This window comes from Amphibalanus amphitrite, unplaced genomic scaffold (assembly GCF_019059575.1).
Source record: "Amphibalanus amphitrite isolate SeventyFive unplaced genomic scaffold, NRLGWU_Aamphi_draft 000083F_arrow, whole genome shotgun sequence".
Classification (NCBI taxonomy): Eukaryota; Metazoa; Arthropoda; class Thecostraca; order Balanomorpha; family Balanidae; genus Amphibalanus; species Amphibalanus amphitrite.
The window spans coordinates 149,078-162,173 of NW_024881579.1; the positions used below are offsets into that span (position 1 = coordinate 149,078).

The following is a 13,096-nucleotide window of genomic DNA, read 5'->3' on the forward strand; positions in this document are numbered from 1 at the left end:
TATAATATTATAGAGAGAGAGAGAGAGAGAGAGAGAGAGAGAGAGAGAGAGAGAGAGAGAGAGAGAGAGAGAGAGAGAGAGAGAGAGAGAGATCCCTTTATTGGCAGACTCTAGGTCCATAAACGAGGCATCACTCAGCTAGGGCACCAAGGCCCAATATAACACAATCTCAACTTCCATACAAGCTCTTGGACCATGCTTTCCTTATCAAGGAAGTGTAGGCCAAGTCACTAAAGAATAGTGACAACACAATCCTGTTGGAAGATCGTGCAAGACGTGACACAAAGTTCCACACTGATCTACGATACAGCGCGTCAAAGCCAGGTAAACACTCCTGAACAAACATATTAGACGCACTGCAAAACCTATCGTAGCCAAGAAACATCCTGGCAGCATTATTAAAACACACCTTGAATTTCGTTAGAACAGATGCATGAAAGGAGTGCCAAAGGTGCATACAACTGACATTTGAGCAGTAGGTAGTATACAGGTACTTCTTAACGGAGTATGAACACATTGCAAATTTTCGACTCAAAGAATTCGCACGACAGCACAAATTACGGTATTGTTGATGAATTTCCATGTCATCAGCCCTGGTGCTTTTGTTAGTAAGCTGAAATCCAAGATACTTGTACGAGTCAACAAACTTCAATTCACTACCACCAAGAGTGACAGACGGTACGTACAGTTCTCGGAAATTCCTAGGAAGAATTGTCATACACACGGTCTTTTTCGTATTGAACTTAATATCATGACCATCTGCATACGTAACACAAAGATCCAGCATTTTCTGTAGTCCATACGTCGAAGGAGAAAGAAGGACCATATCGTCTGCATAATACAGGTGATTTATGCTACCGTGAAAGTGGCACCCAAAACCACATTGTGCGAGAAGCATTGATAAATCATCAGTATACACATTGAACAAAAAAGGAGATAAAATGCCCCCCTGTCTTACGCCATTCGACACTGTAAATCCCTCTGATAGCTCATCGCCCCATAACACATGAAATTGTTGTGATTTGTACCACGAACAGAGCAATTTTACCAGATGAATATCCATTTTCCTTTCTAACAGCTTCGCAAAAAAGTGTCCAGTGGTTTACCCGATCAAATGCCTTGCGGGCGTCAAGAAAACAAAGAAATACAGGACTTCTGTTTCGCAGAAAGTAATCAGTGACCTCCTTTAGAGCATATATGGCCAAGTCAGTCGAATGGTTCTCCTTAAAGCCAAACTGGTGATGGCCTGTAGAAAGCTGGTCAGAACATCGGTTTAAAATAACCCTCTCTAATATCTTAGAGCCCACACTGGCAATAGCAATTGGACGATAATTATCCTTTTCAGACAGTTTTCCGGCTTTGTCTTTAACAATAGGTGTTAGCACAACTTTTGCAAAAGAATGCGGTATGCAGCCATGTCTCACCATCATAGACAAACACAAAGACAAGTGTGTGGCACATGGGACCCCAGCATGTTTTCAGCACTAAGGCCATCATTTCCATTAGAGCGACCAGATGCAAGCTCGTGAATGGATTTCAGAACCTCAGGGACTGAGAAACACTTGAAAGTACTTGTTTCCTCCTGAAACTGCCCTAAGACATACTCTTTACGATCCGTCTTATCCACGCTATTCAAAATGTCTGAAAAATGATCCTTCCACATGTCAGCAATATTCTTACATCCCGAAACACCATCAATCGAATGAGACAGTGGAGGGCTCTTATTCAATTTCTTTACCTCCTTCCAGAAAGCAGACAAGCTGTAAGGATTTTGAACGAGTTTATCTGCTAGTGACTTAGCCCTCATTTCTTTCTCATGCCGAAGACAGAACCGTAAAACATACTTAAATCGTGACCGCGCCAGACGTAATTGCAGGTAAATGTACCCATCCCTGGGCTTGCCAATTAAAGCCCACAACGAATAAATATCACAGAGTAAGTCATGGCTGTCTTTAACATATTCGTTCCATCCAGGAATATTGCGTTTCTTCTTATATCCTAGGCACTTCGATATTGTGAGCTCAGATGCTTTTTGTAAGCAGCTAATTATTTCATCATAGTAGGCATTAATTAAATCAAAGTGTTCCTTTGTATTTGAACACTCATCACAGTGCAAGAGATCGGTAGGAACGGTAAGCTGGGCCAGACCGTCATTCACAGCAGAACTGTAAGTTACGATATCCTCGGGACTAAGCGAATCCCAGTCTACGATCCACCTCATCCTCTGTTCAGTGTCAGAAACATGACACACATTCTCATGCAACTGAGTATCGATATTGGCCACTATGGGGAAGTGATCAGAACTGAGAATAGATTGATCAATCGTAACGCTATCAACAAGAGCATAAAACCCCCTCGTGCAAACGATATGGTCCAACCAAGTCTCCACCTCATGGCCATCATTAATGTGTGTCACAGTGTTTGAGGGAAGGTACTGAATATCCGCTATCACCAAGCGAGAATCATTACAAAACGACTCAAGCTCTTTACCGAACTCAGTTCCTTTGACCACATCTGCATTAAAGTCACCAAGCACACATACGTATTGGGAATCAAATTCATCGATGATCGTTTTGAGCTTACCTAGGTAGAAAACATAACTGTCGAAATTGAGGTTTGTGTTGTAAGGCAAGTATACGCCAACAAAAAGAATTTTTACACCACTAAACGAATATACCAAACCGACTATCCGGTCATCCTCATAACATACTGGCTTCACGTGAGAGGCCAAAGAGTTACGCCATAATACAGCTACACCACCGTACGGTCTACCTCTGATTAAGCCCGCAGATGGGTCAATCGACGAAATACCAAAAGAAGTGAAATCACGGTGAATATTGCAGAGAGTAGCCAGATCCGACGGAAAGAGCCAATGCTCTTGAAGAAAAACAATATCCGAACTTTCACATAAACTATGAATCCCACCAAAATTACGTTTAGCCGATTTACAGTTATATGAACTTATCTTCAACATGACAAAAATAAAAATGAAAAGCGTAAGCGTACGTACAGACCCCAGGATAGAGACCATTTCTATGAACGAAGCACTGGTGCCCTCTCCGCAGAAGGATTCAGAGTTTTTCGTTTCTGGAAGAACCGCCGAATCACAAGACCATGAGCCCACAGTTCAGGGTCAAGTAAGTTCACATCTACAGGTGGGTTGATCAGGTCAAGGCGATACGATTCGTAGCTGTCGAAGCGTGTCGGCAGCTTTTCTGCCGTCACCGATTCCGCACCTGACTGCTGTTGGACGTAAGAGGTGACGGAATCCACGCCTGTGCCCGGTGGCAGCCGAGACATAAACATGGAGAAGCGCCTAACCGCTGCCACGGCCTTTATCGGTCCTGCCTTCTTTGCCCCGATCACAGCAGGAGACTTACCAGGAAGGGAGGTCTTCACACTAGCCGTCACCTCAGGACCAGCGACGGCACCACCTGTAGCGCCACCTGTTGGAGCAGAAGGCTGCGGTTTCCGAGCTGGGGGAGTACCTCTTTTCGAACGGTTCGCAACTGTCCATTCACCCCCCTGAGGGCGAGAGGCTGCACCTTGAGCGACTTCGGCATACGTCTTGTCACTCAACACGTGCGAAGAGTGCTCAGCCAGATCGCGAGCCTGTCCAGGAGAAGCAGATGCATGCATTGCAACCTCTTCAACGCGCTTAGACGTATCCGCTGTAGCTTTCAGTACATCTTGGATCATCTCTTTCATTGAAGACAGTTCGACCTCCATCAGCTGCTGTTTCCGCATCAGCGAGCTTACGTCGATGCAGTCCACAGCAATCGGAGGAAGCTTTGACAGATCCATGGCGACGAACTTGGGAAGACTAGCTCTGTCACATTCGAGCAGCATTTTAGCAATCCCATCAATGTACATCTTCTTATTTTGTCCACGACGAATACCAATTCTCAGACCTTCATCGACATGATCGCATAGTAGGCATTTAGCGGCCTCGACTTCGTCATCAGTAAAGCTGTCACTCACCAGCTTAGAGATCACATCCAGAGGTACACTGTCAATCTTGCAAAGCATGTAGCAGAGCAACTCATTGATGATAATACTCATCGTTTGACTCTCGGTTTGACTTGGCTATACCCAGCGACAGTGCAATTAATTGAAAGCACGTGCCATTGGTCGAAAAAATCAAGTTCGGTTTACCGGGAAATTGACGCAAAAATTAGCCACTTTTTACTTGAAAAATGACTTAATATAAATCCAAATTACACGATATTTCAAATAGAGGCTATTTTAGGCTTGCGGCCTCTGACAGAAAACGAAACGCACTACAAGAAGATCTACATCACAATCTTCAGCGTAAGTTGAAACCCCAGAAATCACCTTTCCAAGATGGAGCAACGAAAAGCCATCCATCCAATCCAACCGCCACCGACGAATCTCACTCATTATAGTCAAAATTCATTGCATTAATGAAAATTCTGGTTAACGCATATCGCACACAATCTGTGACGTCACTGTGACGTCATTTATTCGTAAACTGACGGGAAAATGAGGTGTGACAACAAAACGTTTAACTTTATTCACAGGATACGCTCATTGGCGGGTTTAAAATGCATTGAGCATGCTCAGAAAATATCTCCCCGTTGCAAAAAGTAAAAATCGTCTGGATGGAGGTGCCATTTTGGCCTACAGGGAGCGAGATCCGCGGAGTATGCGTTTTTACCCCAAATAGTTTTTGTACAATAACTTTTGATACAATGCTTGCATGTCGTCCATTTTACCATCGTTGTGATTCTCTCACCGAGACGCATCGAATGGTATGCAAATTGGCTTCGATTGGTTAAGATTATATTTTACCGCAGTTCATGGCCTCAGGTCGATTATCATGCCAGTGAAGGTTATGACCTGACTGGAAATGGTCATGTAGTTTACCAATCGCTTTGGATTATCAAGATAACCGCATGGAAAATGCTTTCGTTGTTCTTATCATAGAGATCTTATATACATATATATAAGATCTCTATGGTTCTATGGTTGTATATAAGATCTCTATGGTTCTTATGTGGTTTGATCAGAAGTTATAGCTGAACAATTGCTGATAACGTTTTCAGGACGTAACATGACAAAATTCAAAGGTAGGTATAGAAGTCGTTCATCACACGGTAAAAATGATATAAAAATATCCGGTTTCACGTGATTTATCAATCTGCTGTACTACTTCATCCAGTTTGACCAAATCTGTCAGGTGGTGACTTGGATTGTCACGTTCTCAACGTGACTCACATGTACCTCTACAAAAACGATTTTAGCATAATCCGACTCAGAAATGTTCATAGATCATGTTTGATTATTTTCCCTTCTCTGATTTGCATACGACGGGAATAAAGTTAAATGCTTTAAGGGCAAGACGACTTTTTCAACTCATTTATAGGTAAATGACATCACAGTGACGTCATCGGTTGCCCGAACATTGCAAAACTTCAGCTTTCAATTACGCCATGTGTTTTTAGCACAGGGACAAAATCTCAAAACAATATCTCAAATATCAACGACGTTACACTGCAATTCATTAAAAAGGTACCATTCTCCAAAAAAGATGAGCCACGCAGTTGCACGTGCTCTGGAAGTGGTGCAACATTAGTTAGAGGTGCGCACCGGTCAGATTCGGGTTCAGCGGTCATTTTTGTCCCAGAAACCACCCTTTGCTAAGCTCTACCCAATTTTGCGTTATTCGGCCCAAAATTGGGCCTCCTTCCCCTGACTATATGTCAATAGAATAAATTGCTTTCTGATACAGAAATAGACCCTTCTTTTCCGGCTACTGTTGCGATCGACAGCCACACATATACTAAACCGCCACAGAGCCACCCATGTTGGACCGTATCCGAACTCGGTCCTGTGTCAACGCTGTCGATTTGTCCGAGCCTGCAGTCCGACGATGAGTTATTCGCGACAGTGCGGCGGAAGCGCCGCTGGTCGTTGGCCCAGATACAATGCTGGAAATGGACGGCAACATTTCGCACGGTCGTAACAGAGGCTGATCCTGCAGAAACGGGCATCGGGGCTCTGTGGCTATTTGAGGACATCTGTATATGTGATGTATGTAGTGTATGAGCATAGTGTATAATACATGTCATAGCCACAGTAGTTGCCAGGTTTGCATAAGATCGGCATAATGTAGCCACTTGCACCTGAAAGAATCAAGCCATGCTGACTGCCGCCCTGACCTGACAGTCTGACAATTGGCGTATGACTGACGACTATCACTCACTGACACATGGCGTCATTATGACACCGCTCCCTGATACTGACACCTGGCCTGGTATGACACCGCTCCCTGACACTGACACTCAGACTGGCATGACGACTGGGTTTCGTCCCTCCCGCCGCCAAAGGTCTGCTCGAACTCATCCCTTACCACCACCTGTGTGAGTGGAGCGCCAGTTGCCCTCTGGCCGGGGGTCTGGCGACCGATTCGGCACCAGCTAGTGGTCGTTACCGTGCCGAGGAGCGAGCTGCAGCCGGCAGACGGCGAGGGCTCACGGAGCAGGAAATAGAGAGAGCTGCGGCTCCCGGGTGACTGCGGGAAGTTTGACTAGGGAGTCGGGGCTGACCGGGAGGAGCCGGCGGTCGCTGCAGCGGCCTTGTTAGTTAGGTTGGGAGGAAGGTTATACCTAGGTTAGTTGGTTTATTTAGCTAGATTCGTTGTAGGTGGTCGGTAGATCTAAAAGACAGACACAAGACTCGGCAGAGTAAAGCTAAAGAGTAAGCTAAAGAGTGTGCCCCGAAACGGCAGTTGTGAAACATGTTAACTAAAATTCGTCTGAAAAAAAAATCTAGACAAATTGAATAATGTGTCATGTGTGGAATAATGTGTGAGGCCCGGAAAAGGACTATAAATGGGATATTGACAGTCCAATCTGTTCCGAGTCATCAAGTCTGTCGGACATGGAATAGGGCACGTGTATATTTTCTCTGAACAGTGTACCACAACAAATCACCCCTCAGCAGACCTGGGGAGGACGCTGGACAACGGCGGCGGAGTAAAGAGGAAGGGGGTCTCGGCCGGCTCTGATACGGCACCGCCCTTCAGCACAGCTGGGAAAGGTGTCTCAGCCCGTCCTGATGCGCTATCACCCCTCTACACAGCTGGAGAAGGGGCCTCGCCCGTCCTGATGCACTATCGCCCCTCTACACAGCTAGAGAAGGGGTCTCGTCCGTCCTGATGCACTTTCGCCCCTCTACACAGGCGGGGAAGGGGTCTCGCCCGTCCTGGTGCACTATCGCCCCTCAGCACAGCCGGGAGAAGGGGTCTCGTCCGTGTTGATGCGCCAGCTGGAGGCACCGGAGCTCCATCCGGTACCATTAGTGCCGTGTCTACAGTCGGGAGCGGCGCCGGCGACGTGTGAAAAGCGGCAGCTGGCAGGACGGTGATCGAGACGGGACGCGACATCGAGACGGGACGCGCGACAGGGCAGGGGTGGGCGAATGTTCAGTCCCGGTGCAGTGGTATGGGGTATAGGAGACACAGCGAGCCAATGAGCGATATGTGTGATGCTTATTGAGGGATGGGTGATTCGATATGAGTGTCGCATGCTTTGTAGAAACTAAGGGATGGGCACCTGCTAGGAAAATCTCGCTCATCGTCGCTCGCATGCCGATCTTGTTCTTCAACACAGCAACAAACAATGCAAGGATGCTGTGTCAACATCAAATCACAATTGCTCCATTCATTGTTCTGTATAACCTCCGTTACGTCTGGGATTAGTGACTAGAGATTAGAGTTGGTGACCTGTATTATGTAAGCCAGTGTGTGACTCTGTCATCACTCCTTAGGTCAGTGGTGGCGCCCCTTCACCACCCGTCCACAGCGCACCTCTGGCGGCACCAGGTCACCACCAACACCCCGACGTGCCGTGAGCGTCACGCGACCTGCAGTGACCCGCGGTACATCAGACAACCGCGCGGGTCGTCACCTCTGACCCCTGAGGGCACCGTGAGCCGTCTGAGTCTGGGGTCAACAGGTGACCTGGATGTTGAACCATGCACTCATCCCCGCCAGCGCTTTTCTCTCACTGTTTAGTGACACTGCCCGGTCTCGGGTAAGGCTCCATTTGACCAGTTTGGGCTAGTGAAACGGATTCTCTCTTTCCACAATCCCTTTAACCCTATTAGTGGCAGGGGGGGGGGGGGGGTTGTTTTTATCCACCCCTCAGGTTTTTCGGGAATATCTCCGAAACCGCTGAAGCTATGATGCTGAAATTTGCTGACTTTTCCTAAAACTAAATTGGGCACATTCCCTGAAAATTTCAAGTTCATAACTTTACCAGGGGCGGCTCCAGAGCACTGGGAATTGGGGGTCCTATTCGTGAAGCGAGTCATTTGTGCGAAGATCACGATGCTGCACCAGTTTTACGAACAGTGAATGAAAGGTATCATGTGATAACATATACAAAGTTATTGTGCATCCTCTTTTGACACGTTTTTGCTATAATAGGCGGATCCAGGCGTCCAAAAAGGGGGGTTATTTTTTACCTCCCAACATAGGTGCCCTGACACCGCCTATGCATGACCAATACAATTTTAGTCGTTCTCTCATAAGAAAATTGTAACATAACAACACCATTTCCACCCTTTTTAGAAACAGTACCAACAAAAACCTTATTTACTATACTTTTTGTGTACCCCCAATCTCAATGATCTGTATCCGCCTATGATTTTTGAAAATGCATATTTTTAGGATCCATGTGAATTCCTGGTTCATTCTCTATCGATCGGCAAAAGTTGCGTTAAGATTGGTTCAGAAACCTGGCCGTGATAAACAGTCTAAAATGTATCTGCAATTTGCCCGTTTTTACCCCCCTCTACCCCCTATTGACATTTTTTAGTTTTATTTTTTTTTAGAAATGTAGATCTCGTTGAGCCAAATCGAATGCCGTTTGAATTTTGAAAATCGGCCGGTTAGATCTCGAGATATCAAGGGGGGGGGGGTCGTAAACAGCCCCCCCCCTGCCACTAATATGGGGTAGCCAGGAGCCTGCCACTAATAGGGTTAACAGCCATCGCCATCGTTATCGCCAGTTTAAAAGCCGTCGCCATGGCCGCTTTATTGCCGTCATCGCCCTCTTCGCCATCCTCTTCGTTATCATCTTCACCGTTAGATCGGCACTGCTGCCATCGATCCCTTGCAATCGTGATCGCCTCTGCATTCAGCATCGCCTGTCACTGACCACCATCAGCATGTCCATCGCATCATCTCCCCAGCACAAATTCACAACCAGCCATCGCATCTTCCACTAGCGTCCCTGCTCCATCGCCGCCCGCCGCGTCGGCCGGGGCGGCCGCTGAGCTATGCAGCCAGCCAGGCCATTAATGCAACGGGACCGGGCGGCGGCGGCGCCGGGCGTTGCACCCGTGCCTCCCCGGTCGTGACGAGTGCAGTAAAGCCATGGTCGCTGGAGCCGCGGCACGCCGTGTGTGAACGATGAGCGCCGTGACGCCAATAGTTCAAGCTCTTGTTATATCAATCGTGAGATATTGCATGTCAGTGTACGGTACTTGTGGCCAGACCCAGTTACACCGCGTTCAGAAGATTCTGAACTTCTGTGCACGTGTAGTGTCCGGGAAACGAAAACGGGACCATATCTCCGACGTATTCCATGATATGGGGTGGTTCACTGCATCTGAGATGGCGATGTACTGCCGCGTGTGTAGTTTGCGCAGCGTTCTTGTCAGTGGTCAGCCCGAGGAAATAGCCGACACGCTCGGTCAGACGGCGAGACAGAGACACGCTCATAATACGCGACGCGCCTCTGAACTTGCTCTCCCACGCATCCGAACGGAAGCGGGACGACGCAGGCTGTGCTATGGGCATGGGCGTAGGAACGGCTGGAACATTGTGGGTGCATGGGTGCAGAAATCCAGCCATGGCCGGTGAAGCGGGGGGGGGGGGGCGACACCCGAGAGAGGGCTCGTTACGAGCTTTGAGGGTGTACCATGTCGAAAAGGTACCAACCGATAAGTGCATTTGGAAGCATTGACCCTCGCATGTGTAGGGGGGTCGGATGAACCCCCCCCCCCATGGTTGTTCGCAAATAACTCGCGCAAAAAGCGGCCGATCGCGACGAAACTTTTAGTACCCTCGAGTTAATCAGTTTTACACCTACTCTAAAAATTTCATGACCCTGACCCAAAAGACCTTTGACCTGTGACCTGATTCTCGAGACCATGTTCGGCCGGAATCGCAATTGGGCGTATGTCAGCTCACATTATCCGCGCGTTTCCAGTCTTTTTGTGATTGTAGACGTCCAAACATGTGAAATGATGTTCTTCCCAAATCCCATGCATCACGGTGGGTGTGAAGATAACCTGAAGGTCAGGTCAGGTCATTGACCTTTGATGACCTCGGTTCACTTTTTCGAGTTTTACATGTTTCTAGGGTAGTTTATAGGGCTGATTTCGAATTTACCATCCATTTGAACGTTTACGAAGTAGTTTTAGTGCTTTCGTGACATGCTACGACGCCGTCAGTGGTAGTTGACACCTACTATGGATAGCCGGTAGGACGCCTAATGGTTGACCTGACCTGACCTGGCCCGATCTGGCCTAAATGCATGAAGAAATCATCTGTGATCAAAACTAACATCAGATATTTGTGATCAGCACCCCGAAAAACCCGATAACAGCTTCACTTTACGCAGTTCTAGCAGGTCCCGATTTTCCCGACTTTTGGAATATTGACCTGACCTGGAAGGTCAACCAATGAAGTAGGACCTTAAACTTGGGTATCATCGGCTCCCTCTCGTCACGGGCAACACCCTCGTTTTTTTCCGCGAAGCTCTAGCTCGATCAGGGGCCGAACGGCAGGGGGTCCGACCGACCCCCCTCCCCCTCCCCCTATATGGAAAACGCTGCACACATTCAAGGGCTAATATTGTCAATATTGACTACCGCAAAAAGTAAAAGCGGCCAACTTAGCCATTTTCGAAGATATCGGGCTAAAATTTTTGACAGTGGGTCATCGGTTCGGTATGTGTTCAATCACATGCTCCATTTCCCTTTTTTCAGCACAAATGTAAGTTTTGAAGACCATCACTGATCACAGTAGCAAATGCTTCGAAAGATGGATAGTAAGCAACATATCCTGAATTTGCCGTGCTGCATGGGAAGTAGTGTTGATGAAAAGGGGTTTTTGGTTCAGATTATTGTGGGTGCAGAATACATTGTCTGCACCCACTGGATAAATATTGTGGGTGCAGCTGCACCCTTGCACCCATGGTTCCTACGCTTATGGCTATGGGGCTGCACAAGCTTTCAACCAGCTCCCAGTTACCGAGCCAGGTGTGTCCTTCAAACACCAGCTAAAGCAGCATATTTTTAATATAAGGAGTGTTTAAAACATCGTCACGTGCATCCGTGTGGCCACTTTGGCCGACCTCTTCCTGTTTTTTAACGTTTGAATTGCTGACGTGCGATTGTGAAAAACCATGTGTGATAATGTGGATCTTTAGCCAAATAAATCTGAAATCTGAAATCTGAGGTGCTGCGTAGGCTCTCAGAAGACGGCTGAGGTTATCATTGGAGTTGTTCTTTTTGTTATTAACTAATTTCAGAAACGACACAAATGACAGGAATAGGACATTGAGACGTTACACCTCCTCTCTTTGCAACCCCGGTCCAACTCCATCGATGGAAAATGATATCATACGGTCCTCAGATGCCGAGCTAAGGGATGTCAGCGTCCCTCAGGTCAGGACAGATCAGGTCAAGGTCAGGCCAGGTGGGCAACACCCGGTGGGCAACTGGACAAAGGTAAATGAATCACAGTCCATTCAGTATTGAATTATGCATTGCACGTAATGCATATCACCGTATAGACGGCTGTGCAAATACCACAGCGGAAAATCGCTTCTCGGTGACACATGTGTGAGGAGTCAATTGTTAGGACGGAAAACACCTGTGGACCCCGCAGTAACCGCACAAGTGTGTGCGACTGGGAGCCCTGAATGACGCCAGTCTCGCGTTATAAGGGGAGTGCTGGTCGGCCTCAATACGTAACCTTGCGAATATGACAGCATTTGGATAAAGAAGTATCGTTGGATGTCGAAATGAACGGTTTGATCGCCGGTGAATATTGCATGGTTCTTCCGTACCACACGTACCATAATAACGTCGGAAACAAACAAACTACAGTTAACAGTGACGCATCCCTGTGTGACCAATTAATCTAGCACTCAAGGTTCCAGTCCGCGCAGTATGCGGTAATTTCGGTATTTTGCAGCTGTCCCATGGTACATACCTCAATGCTAGCATCGCATTCGCGGTACCTTGTGGGCCGCGTGCGCTGAAGGAAACACTTCTCACTCGCGGAACGTTACGCCTTGGCGCCGGTACCGCACGGTACAGCCACCACTCGCAGTACCTTGCAGCGTCAAGGTACCGTTGGGACCACACAACATTCATGGAGCTTGTGCCTTGAGGCTCTATGGTCCTGCACAGCACACCTAGGAACTCGCAGCTTCTCAGCACACGCATCCATTACGGTACATCATTGCAGGATACCACACATGACACCCCTGCCCCTCCGTACACTGGCTCAGGTACTCACCGGGTGGCCTAGCGCGTCGTCCGGCCGCAGCCGCTTCCCCGTATACCCTTCCACAAGCATCGCCATAGCCCGACTGCCAGTGCCGGCGGCGACGGGCGCCGACCACCGCTGCAACTGCCGTGCCCGGGGCGCCCCTCAACAGATGGCGCACGCCGCCGCGCCGGCCGCGGAGCCCGGCCTGCAACTGGTGCCGCTGCCCGAGCAGGGGGCGCCACCGCTCAGGTCACCAGGTCACGTCGCCGGTGACCTTGACAGGTAAAGGATTGTGGAGCGTTACAGATAATGTCCATTTTTGCGCTAACCCGCTCAGCTCTTTTTCGGCTATTAGTATTAGGTAGTTGCAGTATCGGATACAAATCTTACTTACCTAATTTTCATTCTTCCTGTGTCTAATGCCCTCGCAATTGAAGCGTCGTACTCGTTTTCTCTTCACGTTAGGGAGTTTGGGAAAATAAAGAAGATACGTGTGGCTAAAGCCAAATTATGAACATCGTTAAAATAGGAAAAAAGGTAACTGCTAACAGCTCATGAAGA

At 47.9% G+C, this 13,096-nt stretch overlaps 1 protein-coding gene across 1 annotated transcript in view; it reads right to left on the bottom strand.

Moving 5' to 3' along the window:
* Positions 1 to 12,765, bottom strand: part of LOC122379704 (heterogeneous nuclear ribonucleoprotein L-like) — a 90,257-nt gene extending 77,492 nt beyond the window's left edge. Inside the window, exon 1 of the mRNA XM_043362105.1 lies at positions 12,563 to 12,765. Within this exon, the coding sequence (XP_043218040.1) occupies positions 12,563 to 12,628 (66 nt within the window). The 5' untranslated portion in view covers positions 12,629 to 12,765. The remainder of the gene's footprint in view (positions 1 to 12,562) is intronic.
* Positions 12,766 to 13,096: the final 331 nt, after the last annotated feature.